At 41.0% G+C, this 12,725-nt stretch overlaps 2 protein-coding genes across 3 annotated transcripts in view; one reads left to right on the plus strand and one right to left on the minus strand.

Moving 5' to 3' along the window:
• On the minus strand, positions 1-3,121 carry LOC148900527 (uncharacterized). Its single transcript, XM_088991294.1, has 4 exons — positions 3,043-3,121; positions 2,285-2,455; positions 1,244-1,414; positions 1-568 (listed from the first exon to the last, which is right to left on the minus strand). Exons 2-4 carry the CDS (start codon positions 2,452-2,454, stop codon positions 400-402), a joined length of 510 nt encoding a protein of 169 aa, XP_088847420.1. The 5' UTR covers position 2,455; positions 3,043-3,121; the 3' UTR covers positions 1-399.
• Positions 3,122-3,817: 696 nt separating this feature from the next.
• Positions 3,818-12,725, plus strand: part of homer2 (homer scaffold protein 2) — a 33,985-nt gene continuing 25,077 nt past the window's right edge. The window contains exons 1-2 of one of the 2 annotated variants that reach the window (XM_088992321.1): positions 3,818-4,207; positions 11,561-11,717. In XM_088992321.1, the coding sequence (XP_088848447.1) occupies positions 4,203-4,207; positions 11,561-11,717 (162 nt within the window). In that variant the 5' untranslated portion in view covers positions 3,818-4,202. The remainder of the gene's footprint in view (positions 4,208-11,560; positions 11,718-12,725) is intronic. The other variant, XM_088992322.1, reaches the window with a different exon arrangement.

Raw genomic sequence — 12,725 nt, forward strand, 5'->3', positions numbered from 1 at the left:
TCAAGTTACAGTACCACTTTATTGAAAATGGTCTATCGTGAGCAACTTCGGCAAGATTGAAAACCAGCACAAAGCCATACGCTTCATTTCATTTGAAGTCATGTTTGATCAGGGGTTAAAATAGTTCACTTACAATCTTGACTAAAACATCTAATCACATCACGGATTTACAAACTCGCATACAATAAAAACGGGCAAGATAAATCTCCGCGCCCTCTTCAAGCAGCATATTTTTTTAAGTATTCCCATTTTTTTTTAATGGGTGGAATTTATATTTAGACCATAAATTCATGATGAAAACAAACATTCCTGACACTGTATGAGTCTGGCAAGACATAAAACAAACTAACAGATACAACAATGCCATTTATACAAATGATGAAATCCTCATTGTAGAGATCAGTATCTGTCATAAGGCTGATGATAATGCGAGTAGTTTCCGTGATGGTAGTTTGACCGAGACCCCTCATAGCCTCTGTACTGTCCTTTGTCTTGCCGATGCCTGGAATGCTCTCCTCTACCAGGGCGGTCTTCTCCCCAGTCACGACCTCGTTGACGGTCCTGGTACCTACAGGTCAACAAAGAAAGCAACAACCTTGTTTTTAAAACCTTAAAAAAAAAAAAATATATCCGGTCAGGCATGCACAGTTTTTTTTGAGAATTTGTTTAGTCTCCCCAATGTATTGCTCTTTACGATGTTCATGTTTACAATGTATTGAATAAACTACATTACTTTGTTTTTCATTTGGCAGCCTATCTTTTGGATGCACTAATTTTTGCCTTAAAGTGTTTATCGGTTTGAAATACGTCTGAATTTTGCCTCTTGGATCAGAAGCGGAACGTTCGACACCTTCAAAGAAATACAGATGACTGCTGAAGAAACCTTCTCATCGATGGACCACGCCTGTACGACTGAGAGCTTACACAGACGATATGCAAAGTGATAAAAATCTAGGACATGGCCACATTATTTTATGTGGCCGCGGTGAGCAAATCATGTGTATGTGTCATGATCATGTGTATGTGTCATGATCCTTCCTGAGTTCGAAATGTCAAATTGTAATGGGCAAGAAATAATGTTGATTTTACATCAGCCCGCCGAGGGAAGCCGTAACTCCGAAATGGACCGCTATCCAAAAAATGAGTTTCACACTCCTGATCTAGGATATGAATAGTACACTACAATGTCATGATGGACATTTCATACAATATCTACGAAATATATTATTTTCCCCAACTTTACCTTCTGTCTCTTCCTTCATAGTTTCTCCCGCCACGACCTCTCCAGTCCTCAACTATAGGAGGAGGATCAGCGGGTCTGTTCACATACCGCTGGTATTCTTGATCCTCAGAGGAAAATCTTTGCGCGAACATTTCCTCATATATTTGTTGTTCTTCCATGGTTTCACTCATTCTGGAATGAAGGAGATAATACATGATGAAGAAAAGGTCAAAACACCATGTCCTCGTGGAGCTCTTTGCCATTAGAACCAACAGCCCAATAATAATACGCCGAGCAGACACGTTGGTGCTTTGGAGCACAATTCAATGTCCCTCATAATAATTGGGCCCAAATTAGCAGATATCAAGCCCTTTAAAATCTATAAAACATGTTGTTTTTTTAATAAACATCAACACTTCACAACATATAACAAAGATGGTACATGCACGCGCGTGCACATGCATGCATATGCACACACACACACACACACACACACACACACACACACACACACACACACACACACACACACACACACACACACACACACACACACACACACACACACACACACACACACACACACACACACAAAGTTTCATTTGTTCAGTAACCATGCTTAGAACTCAAAATACCCCTCTCTCTATTCATTGTTACACATTGAAATGGATAGACATATAAAAGTATCATCATTCTCTTTTGCTTATTCGAGGTTGGTTTACAAGGGCAGGAACTTAAGCAGGGAAGCCCAGATTTCCTTTTCTCAACTGGGAGGGTGTTTTTGGCTGACCTCAAGCAAGGCCCCCCTCCCAGTGGGACATACCTGAAACACCTCCCCGGGAAGACGTCAAAGGAGCATCCTGATAAGATACCCACGGCAATGCATGCACGCTACCGTATTTTTTAAACAAGTATATTTTACCATGTCTGGGTCTAATAATACAATGTGTCTTGTGTATGTTAGATACAGAAATAGCACCCGTAACTGATATGTATGTCTTTTAATTTGGAGCACCATATGGCCAAGAAAACATAGTTTATCAATAGGTTGCACAACTCTACCTTGTGTTTCCTTCTTGATGGCTCCCTCCTCCATTATCTCTGCAGTCTTCCGTGATTGGAGGAGGATCACCCGGGCTGTTCACAGACTGCTGGTGCTCTTGGTCCTCGGAAGAAAACGCGCTCGTAAATTCATCCTCTGAAAGTTGTTGTCTTTTTGTAGTGTCACACATTCTGAAATGAGCGAGACTGGTTAGCATGAGGAAAATTGCTACTTCTACATGTACAGTACCATGCAAAAGTATTTGCCCCATCTAAAAACATTTTTCTTAGTTCCTCACTTTGCATCTTCACCACAAGTAACCTGTCATTGTCCTGTGACTCACCCCTACAAGTTGGACCTACTATCTGTTCCTAGATTAGCACGGTAGTTTACCAATAATGTATCATTGCTTACGAGTCAGCAAAAAGTGGCACTAGTTGTGGGAGGGACGGGGGTGGTTAGGCAGTCGTTATATTGAACCCCTTTTCAAAGTGCAGCGGATTGTTTACGCGCTAAGCGAAAAAGAGCATAGGCTAATAGTAAATTGACCCCTATGAATATCACGGACGCGGATTACATGCTTAAAAGGCGTCCCTGTTTATATTTGCTACGCTAAGCCTGCTTGGCTATGTGTTGGCATGAAAGAAAGCGTCAACAACTCGCGTGCATAATAATAACGAGACATGACTCAGTGTATGTCGATACTCACAAAACCTGGAACCAACAGAGCAGAAATGAATAATCAAGTATTTATTAACTACACTTTCTGAAAACATACCTGAGCACACCACGAAAATACTCAACGAATTCCAACGAACAATAAAGTTCGGTGTACAAATAGAAGGGCGCTGAAATTGTTCCCAGTTGAAACAACGAACCGGATCAAAAAGGTTCCGACCGTGGAGCACTCGCACGTGCATTTGATGCGTCTCGATCACCTGCCACTTCGCGATACACACATACATGTCTACGAAAGTTAACGTCAATCTGGTTATTATTACCAAAGCAAAATATATCGAAATACACTGAGTAAATATTGCGCACGGTGGCATATTTATTCTCGAATGACATCCAATTAAATTGTTATATTTGTGGAAAGCGACACCAAGTCCTTGGAAACCATGTAAGTGCACGGGAGAATCAAACTTATGCTCGTATGCTGTTAAATCTGTAAAGTGGGAAACACTTGTGTTTTAGAACAACACATGTCCTTTACTTCAACGTATCAGAATATGCAAGGGTTGGAGGTAGCAAAAATATACCATACACTCGGTATGATTCCTGTGTTTTTAAAAATAGTACAACAGTTTTCAATATTAACGATTTCCATATATCCATCCATCAATACGTACATACATATATACATACATCTAGAAATATTTACGACTCTAAATTGTTGTGCTGTTTATAACAGTCTTTTAGACATAAATGGGACGTATCCAATTAAAAATCGTTTCGCTCATACGCTAATGTGGAAAAGGAAAAAAATGTGGGCGTGTAAACAGGTATAAACCGCTCCGCGTCGCTGCTGCTGTTAGTTGACGCGTGTGGAACTCAAGCCAACTCACTCGAGAGCAGAGGGTGAGGAGTGAACAAAGTCGGGCAGGTGAAAGCCAACATTAACTCCACTAATTCAGTAGCCACTTTGAAGAGGACAGCGAGGTTTTGTTTTTATTATGTTTATGTTTTTTTTTAAATTGAGACGCTCCTGCGTGACGAGGGGGAACGCAAGTGAAAACTTGGTTGACAGGAGCTGGAGGAGGGAGAGCTTGACGAAACCTCAACGAAAGAAACAAGTGTTGGGAGATTTTTTTCCCTTTACGATCCAACAGGATTTGTTTGAACGAGAACGTTAATCTCTGAAGGTGGACTTTGAGTCAGTCACCTTCGCCTCGCGTCACGTTGTAGCGCACAGATCCCCAATATCACAGCGTTACAATGGGGTGAGTACACTCTACAATCCAGATTTACTGAACGCGACACTTGCTCTCATTTTTAGTACTTCAAAATAAATATTTTTTTCTTTTAGTTTTCTCTCTTTCATGTAAAACAAATGCACCACAGCGCACCACATGGATTGTTACCCAAATTAGCGCCTATATCAACGTCGTTTAAAATATATTTTGTACGATTGACACAGAATTGTTGTATAAACTAGCCACAGATCACGGTAAATCGGGATGTATAAAACGTGCTCTTACGGTAATGGTGTCACCCAGCGCTGCCCACTGGGAGTAGGTGTTGCAATTAAGTATGGATGTCGTTGTGGACACCCACGGTGGTTCACTCGAGATTATTTTTCCTTTATGCGGTCTCCGGGTTACAAATTGTCCAGATCGATGCTTGTAATTTACCACTATCCAGTTGAATTCTACGCAATTAACACAATCTTCTTAATGCCATCTGCAGGTTAAGGTGCAGATATTGGATGACTTGTCCTAAACCAGACAATTTAATTCACTGGTGGAATGACCGTGGGACAATAGTAAAATGGTTTTCTTATGAGTAATTTATAATAAACCGCTAATACCGCTATAATTATGCAATGAAACTTTACTAGTAAATTACCATGCCGCAGTAGTAAGACTAGTACATGTTTCACCTGCCCCTGTAGGCTCCAGAATTGATAGAATCACCAAAATATTGCATTTATTTTTCAGTCTTTAATTTTTGTCTTAGTAGCAGTAACGTGGCTGTTGTATACATATGATCAAGTTTGCCTACATGTCTAACAAAATGCAGTAAGGGGGACATTTTTTGTCTTACTAGTAAAACAACTGATCTACTAGGGCACCTTAGTCATAGTACTTCTGCGATTATTGCTATTGAAGACAAAGCACATTCTAATATACTAATATACCTTAAAATGGTTATCAAATACATTTACAAACCATTTATCCAGTATGAAGGCTTTGAGTAATTATTAGTTGTGTGCAACACGTACACATCTTTGCCCCACAAGTAACATTGTTGTCTGACAAGCATGACAGTCATCCTTCGAGTGTCCAGTGATATAATACAATTGATGCAAGAAAACATTCCCAATACGTCAGTGTTTCTCCTGAATTGAGACTTAATGATGGCTGTCAACTCTATTGAATCAATGCTCCAACTGCTTTCCATATGCATCTTTTTTACTTATAAATAACAATCAGCGATGTTGCTGCTGCTCCTCCTGCTAAAATGTGTCTATCCATCCATCCATCCATCCATCCATCCATCCATCCATCCATCTCTCTCTCTCTCTTCTCTCTCTCTCTCTCTCTCTCTCTCTCTCTCTCTCTCTCTCTCTCTCTCTCTCTCTCTCTCTCTCTCTCTCTCTCTCTCTCTCTCTCTCTCTCTCTCTCTCTCTCTCTCTCTCTCTCTCTCTCTCTCTCTCTCTCTCTCTCTCTCTCTCTCTCTCTCAGAGGGAGAGAGAGAGAGGGAGAATGTATCAATCGATTTAAAATTCCACTGCATCAATGTGGGACTATGTTTAGTGTCATTGAATTACTCTTTGGATTTATATGGCGGTATTTCTAAAATTTTCACTCATTGTGAAAATACTGGTTAAGGCATTTACTGAAAAAATATATTGCATTTATTCAGTTTTATTTCGTCAAGTGGATTTGTGAAATAAATGTTGTTGTAGTGTAGTCTAGTTTAAAAAAATTATCTGGAACCAGAGGATTTGATTTCATACAAGCACTTGACAAAATCATTTTCAACAGACCATTTTTTCAGGTTATGTATACGTGCATTTGTTTTTCCTTGAATCTGCAGTATGGAGGAGGGGGAATACATTAATAGTAATTTGTGTGCTTGTGCGCGTGTGCGTGTGTCTGTCAAAAGACAGCAATTGACATTAATTGGCAGTTACTGTAAAAAGAGTGAATTTGGCTCTTGTAATGTAAAGGGAATGCTGCACTACCTGTTTCCCCTGATGGTATTTTTGATTTTAAAGGCGAGTCCCAGAGCAGTGGCTCCCTCTCATTAAGTCTGCATATTAACCAAATGCTTTGAAATGTCGTCCATGGTGTTGTCATTAAACTGGTCCCTGTGGACGTGCAGCCGTGAGCCAGCTGCAATTCATTGTCGCCAACACAGTGACGCTCGCCTGCTTTTCGTCACTGCCAGCACACATCTGACAAGGCCACATAGATCTTTCCATTCTTTAGAGCCACATGTGGGGTCACTTTTATTTTCTCTTCTTTTTTTAATTGGGTGTCTGTGTTTTGCCCCCCTTGGCCAGGGCCCATTTGCTACTAAATGGGGTCATAGATTATCAATAATTTGTACGTCATGTGAACTTTCGTTACCCTCTTGACCTTGACACATTTGAATTGATTTTATTCCCATGTGTAATTTACAATTAACTGCCACTTTCCAGGTTAAAAAGTTCAGAGGTTTATGCCTTTTTATGATGATAGTGTATGCTTTCTAATACTTCTAACTACATTTCACTTACTCATAGGTATTGGCTTGCGGAAGTGTATTGCAATGGACCTGAGTTATAAAGGAATACTTTCTTACTCACAGAAGCCAAAAGCAATACTCGACGCATATTGCTATTTAAAGTAAGTCCTCCCGGGAACTGCACTAACTCTGGTATAGATGATAATCTTCTGGTTGGCCAGAGACTGACAATTGAAGGCTTAACATTCATTGATAAGGCTCACATGTGATGAGGCCCCAGGTCTCTCGCTGTCCCACCAGGAGCGCAGACTACATCAACCTAATCTGTGTGGACCGTCGTTGACTGGTCAGTAAGCAGGCCAGGCAGGAAGGTGTAGAAGGAAAGTGGCTGCACTGGGTGGTGTTAAGAGAAAGAGGAGTAAATTAAATAAGACAGGCTGAAGGCGGATTGGGAGTCTGTTTGCCAGATGGTTGAGGCATGGAAGGCCATCTGCTGCCATGCTGTGACTCGGTGGAGACTTCTCATGTCCTCTTGAGTGCAGCTCATAGATGAAGCCGGGCTCTGTGATGCATAGCCTCAGTTGACCACTGTGCTTGATGGTTAGAAAAATCAAAGCCCACTCGATTTGATGAGCTTATTAAACCCCTTGAAATTAGAAGCGGAAACGTCTTCCAAAAAGAGTTTGTTTGTTGTGGTTTTGGATTCTTCAGTGTAAATGTGACCTTGTCTCTCTCTCTCTCTCTCTCTCTCTCTCTCTCTCTCTCTCTCTCTCTCTCTCTCTCTCTCTCTCTCTCTCTCTCTCTCTCTCTCTCTCTCTCTCTCTCTCTCTCTCTCTCTCTCTCTCTCTCTCTCTCTCTCTCTCTCTCTCTCTCTCTCTCTCTCTCTCTCTCTCTCTCTCTCTCTCTCTCTCTCTCTCTCTCTCTCTCTCTCTCTCTCTCTCTCACACACAAAACACCCTTCTTGCTAGCAAACAATATGTATAAAGAGCATTTTGACTGAGGTGTCTTGACCACCAAATATTGTGTTCAACAACACTATAAAGAACGAGCAGTGTCTCTTCTTTCTCCATACAAAGAAGTTTGTTTCTGTTTTTCCCCATTCTATAGTCATGAGTAATTTGCAGTCGAAAATGGGCTTCCGCTACAGGTTTGACGAGCTGCCACCCTCCTTGTACATATTTAAATCTTGTTTCAAAAACCATTCGGTTTTGTGATTTTTGTTGCGTTTTTGTAAACTGTTTCTCCACCCTGCATTAGTTTTATTTGTGCTACTGTATATCAGCCGTGCATTGCACTTTGGTCCTGTACTGTTTTTCAAGATGTGCTTAATGCAAGTAAATAAATCGGATTGGATTGTTGTGACTTTAAAATGAAGATCAGATAACATTTTATGATTTAATTTCTGCAGAAATTCAGATTATTCAAAAGACTTTTCACACTTTACTCTTGATAACTATCTAAAATTAGTTCGGTTAAACTTCCTCTCTAACATACTTTGGAGTTGTGCATATTTTCTACATGTCCAGATACTGTCATAATGAATAAAATATTGTTCAGCACCAGTAGTAAATAGAGAACAACTGCTTGTAACTCTGCACTCCCACTCACTCCCATTTTCCACCAATGTGTGACTCAGTTCTGTCCATGCAAATTCAAATTTGCCAGAACTCTCTGTTCAAAGTAAGATGGACTTGTATCGTCATTTCTGAAGTGTTCCTAGCTAGCGTTGAGCGTTTGTCTGACTTTTAGTGTGCAATCGTGAATGATGTAGCCTCATTCACCAGGTGGTACAGTATAATGTGTCCAACGCATGTTACACAGAAACCACCTCCTCACTCATCTTTGTTTTCTGGTGGCAGCATTCAAATGATGTCAGTTACTGTCCATAATGACATATTGCAAGCTCATTCACACCAATGTATCAAGGAGCATCGAAGCACACACATTTTATTCATCCTATGTTGACATTGCTAGTATCATCGCTTGACTGACACATTTCACATGTGCCACTGGTATCGGCATCATGCTCTCTTGCAGCAATAATGTGAATCGTACTGCGTGAATACTCAGATGAGAAGCAAAGCCCAATAGGATGAATCAATGCTCAAAAGACCAATAAAAATCACCTACGTCTTAACAACTCTCACAAAACAGTTTTTGATTGAGTTGGTACCTTCAGTTTTAATGAGCAAAGTGTAAGAAAACCTGGAATTACCTATTTTCCTACTAGGTACACGAAGAAAACTCAACTGTGGAGAAAACATTCATTAGTCCTTTTGATTGAATAACAGTTGTTATTGTGGAGTGCAAATCGACAAAGATTTTGTGGGCATGAATGCAAACTATGTTGTTAACTTTCAACCACCCCCACTGTGAAAGAAAGTTACAGGTGAACATTCATTATGCCCCCCCCCCCCCTAAGAAGAAACACCCATCTGTAAATTATTTAAAGCATTAGAGGGCGAGGGTATGGTTTGTATGTTACAGTCAACTGGATAAGGACATACTTTCATTAAATCCCAAATATTCCTAAAACGTACCTGCCATTTTAGTGGGACAAACATTTTTCTGGTGGTGGTTTTTGTCCATCTGTGCTGAAATGCTTTTTTTTTTTTTTTTTTTAAGATGGTGTACTGACGCATGCAGTGAGAGCTGTGGGCATTTTCTGTTTCTATTGATAGTGTGGCAAAATGTTTAACTATGCTCAACATCCTGACCCTAGCCAGTGGATCGCAATCCAAGTGTATCATATCACTTCTATCAAATTTAGTTTGTGTATTTTAGCCTGCTGGTGAAAATCCATCCCAAAGATGACCATGCAATGTCCACTGCATCGCTCTGTACTTTATATACGCGAAATATAAAACATAGAATTTGCACCAAACTTGTGTTTTTTGACAAGAGCATCATCATGGCTCTTCTGCTGTCGCGTGGTGCTATTTCAACTGAGGCACCTGATTATACTGTACTTTGTACAACTTTGCCAAACATACTAAAGTCAAATATGGTCAACACCAGTTCACCTAAAACCCTAGTGAGCACCAATAAACATGGATGGCTATTCACTGGCTATTCACTGTCTCCCTCAATTTTAAAATGACACTGATACTTCCCCTTTCATCCCGTTAAAACCAATCAAGCTGATGCTCTTTATCTCAGAAAAGCAGATCACTGGAGTCAACCGATGGTTGTGAGTGCATCCATGTGTTCAGCATTGACCTTTTACTACTCCTTACTTGCCACTGTGAGCTGGCTCCTGAGATCGCCATTGAGAAGGTCAGCGCATGTGTGCACGCGTGTATAGGCAAGGCAGAAGCAGTGACCTGTAGAACAGGTTTTGTTGTTTTAAACCAGATCAGGAAGAAGATTAGGTTCAAATGGCGACTGTGAATTCATTAGGCTTTGATTTCTGTGAGAATTATAATCCTTGTGCAAATAAAATATTTATTAGCTCATGAATTTCTGTCCCTGACTGCATTTTTTTTGAACCAGCACGATATCTTATACGTATTTGAATTCTGTGCCAATTGTGAACCAAACATTGATTTTAATACAGAGTTGGTTACGGAAATGTGGTTTTCATTGCAACTTTACACGACTTGCAAGAACAGAATGCATTTGTTGTTTCATCCTGATAAACTTTAGGGTAATGCGGTGTATTAACCACAAAAGTTATATATATGTTGTTTGGATGCACAGACTTCCTGTACCTTGCATTTGTCATCAACTACGTATGTGTGTAAATGTCCTACTCTTCCCCATGTTGGTCAAACATATACTAAGGAAAACGTGTTTTGCTTCGTGTGTGTGTGTGTGTGTGTGTGTGTGTGTGTGTGTGTGTGTGTGTGTGTGTGTGTGTGTGTGTGTGTGTGTGTGTGTGTGTGTGTGTGTGTGTGTGTGTGTGTGTGTGTGTGTGTGTGTGTGTGTGTGTGTGTGTGTGTGTTATAGTGCAGCTGGCAAAAAAAGTGGGAAGACATGAGTAATTGATACTTCTACAAATATAATTTTCGACGTAACCAAAGACACAAATATATTTTGAACTAAAATAGGAACAGAATTTGTCTTTGTTTTTAAAGTGGAGATCAATCAGAATCAGAATCATCTTTATTGCCAAGTATGTAGAACACACAAGGAATTTGTTTCCGGTCGAACACGCTGCACTAGTAAGAGGCACTATACAATTCCATAAAATAATCAAGTTTCAAAAACAAGGCAAACATTTTCTTTGCAAAACTATGTCACAATTTATCCATCTCATGGTGGCCATTTTGGGGCGGCCCGGTAGTCGAGTGGTTAGCACAACGGCTTCACAGTGCAGAGGTCGCCTGTTCGCGTCCCGGTCCGGCCTCCCTGTGTGGAGTTTGCATGTTCTCCCCGGACCTGCGTGGGTTTTCTCCGGGTCCTCCGGTTTCCTCCCACACTCCAAAAACATGCATGGCAGGCAGATTGAACACTCCAAATTGTCCCTAGGTGTGAGTGTGAGAGTGACTGTTGTATGTCTGTGTGTGCCCTGCGATTGGCTGGCAACCAATTCAGGGTGTCCCCCGCCTCGTGCCCGAAGACAGCTGAGATAGGCTCCAGCAACCCCCGCGACCCTAATGAGGAATAAGCGGTACGGAAAATGAGATGAGAGATGAGAGATGGTGGCCATTTTGCCACTCAATGTGCTAATAGCTTTGAGTTGGCAGGAGTATTTTTGGTGGTGTTACATTATCACCTGGCCGTGTCTCTCTGGAATCATGGTGTGGGATCCTGCAGGTTTCACGTGCTGTCATGATGCTTTATGACCCTATCTGGCTAACATTTTGAAGGGAAGCCTCTCAATAAGACCACATTTTTGTTCGAAGTTACTGCACTCATGGTGCTGACAGTTGTCACTCTTCTCTGTCCCAACCCCCCAGGGAGCAGCCAATCTACACCACCAGGGCCCATGTCTTCCAAATTGATCCAAATACTAAGAAGAACTGGGTCCCTGCCAGCAAACAAGCCGTCACTGTCTCCTATTTTTATGACAGTACACGTAACAGCTACCGCATCATCAGCGTGGATGGATCAAAGGTATGAGTGTGCCCGGAAATGGCGACGAGCACACAATGAAAACCAAATTTGTTTTAAGAAATGAGAGAAGATTTTTTTTTCACACCCCAATCCAGAGCTTTTTGGATCAGATATGTGTTGACTCTTAATGATAAATATCTATATATGGAAACCGAGAATGAGACTTCCACCAGGGTTCACACACCCGCACGCACTGTCAGTGAATTTTCAAACTCGTTCCAAATGTCTAGTTTTTTTGTCAAGCAAACTTTGCCTGTTCGACTTTGAATGAAAAAAAATTGCAAAAAACCCCACTAAAGAAAAGGTTGAAGTAAAACTGCAATAGATGAAATTATGGTCACCAATTAACTAATTCACTGCCAGACGATGTGCAAAAATGTGTTCACTCCAGTGCCAGGGTTTTTGTCATTTTCACTCAAATTGCAGGATGTATAGAATATTAAGTTTTAGGACTACATAAACATTCAATGCAGCATAAGAAACCGTACACTCTCCTTTCATCAGAAAAAAAGAGTTCATTCCTAGGTAAACCCCACCAGACCCCAAACCCCACCAGTTTCATATGCTCATTCACCGAACCCTTCTTTCAATGACTGTGCCCACTAACTGCAGACTAGACTGAGGGGTGGACCTCTGTGGCGGCGGGACCACCGAACCCCTGACACAGTCTCACCAAACCCCTAGTGTTCGATCGAACCCAGTTTACGAACCACTGTTCTAGAGTAATCTGAATTTGAAATGGGGGCGGCTGTACAAAAGACAAATTCTGCCCACTCGTGGGAGGGAAAAACATTGCCAGAGGTCTGACCAGCACTTTATCGGCAACCCCCCTCCCCAACAGAAAAACCAAAACCCGAACAAAATCGTGAATGACGCTCCACGTCATGCTTTTCAATTCCCGAATGAATTTGGTAATGACAGTGAATGAGTGAATGAAACCACAAAGTATCGAGGGATCACTGTATATGACAAAATATCAGCATATCTAAGTGCAAATATAAATATAGC

This window comes from Hippocampus bargibanti, linkage group LG03, assembly GCF_051943395.1.
Source record: "Hippocampus bargibanti isolate YZ-2025 linkage group LG03, ASM5194339v1, whole genome shotgun sequence".
Lineage (NCBI taxonomy): Eukaryota > Metazoa > Chordata > Actinopteri > Syngnathiformes > Syngnathidae > Hippocampus > Hippocampus bargibanti.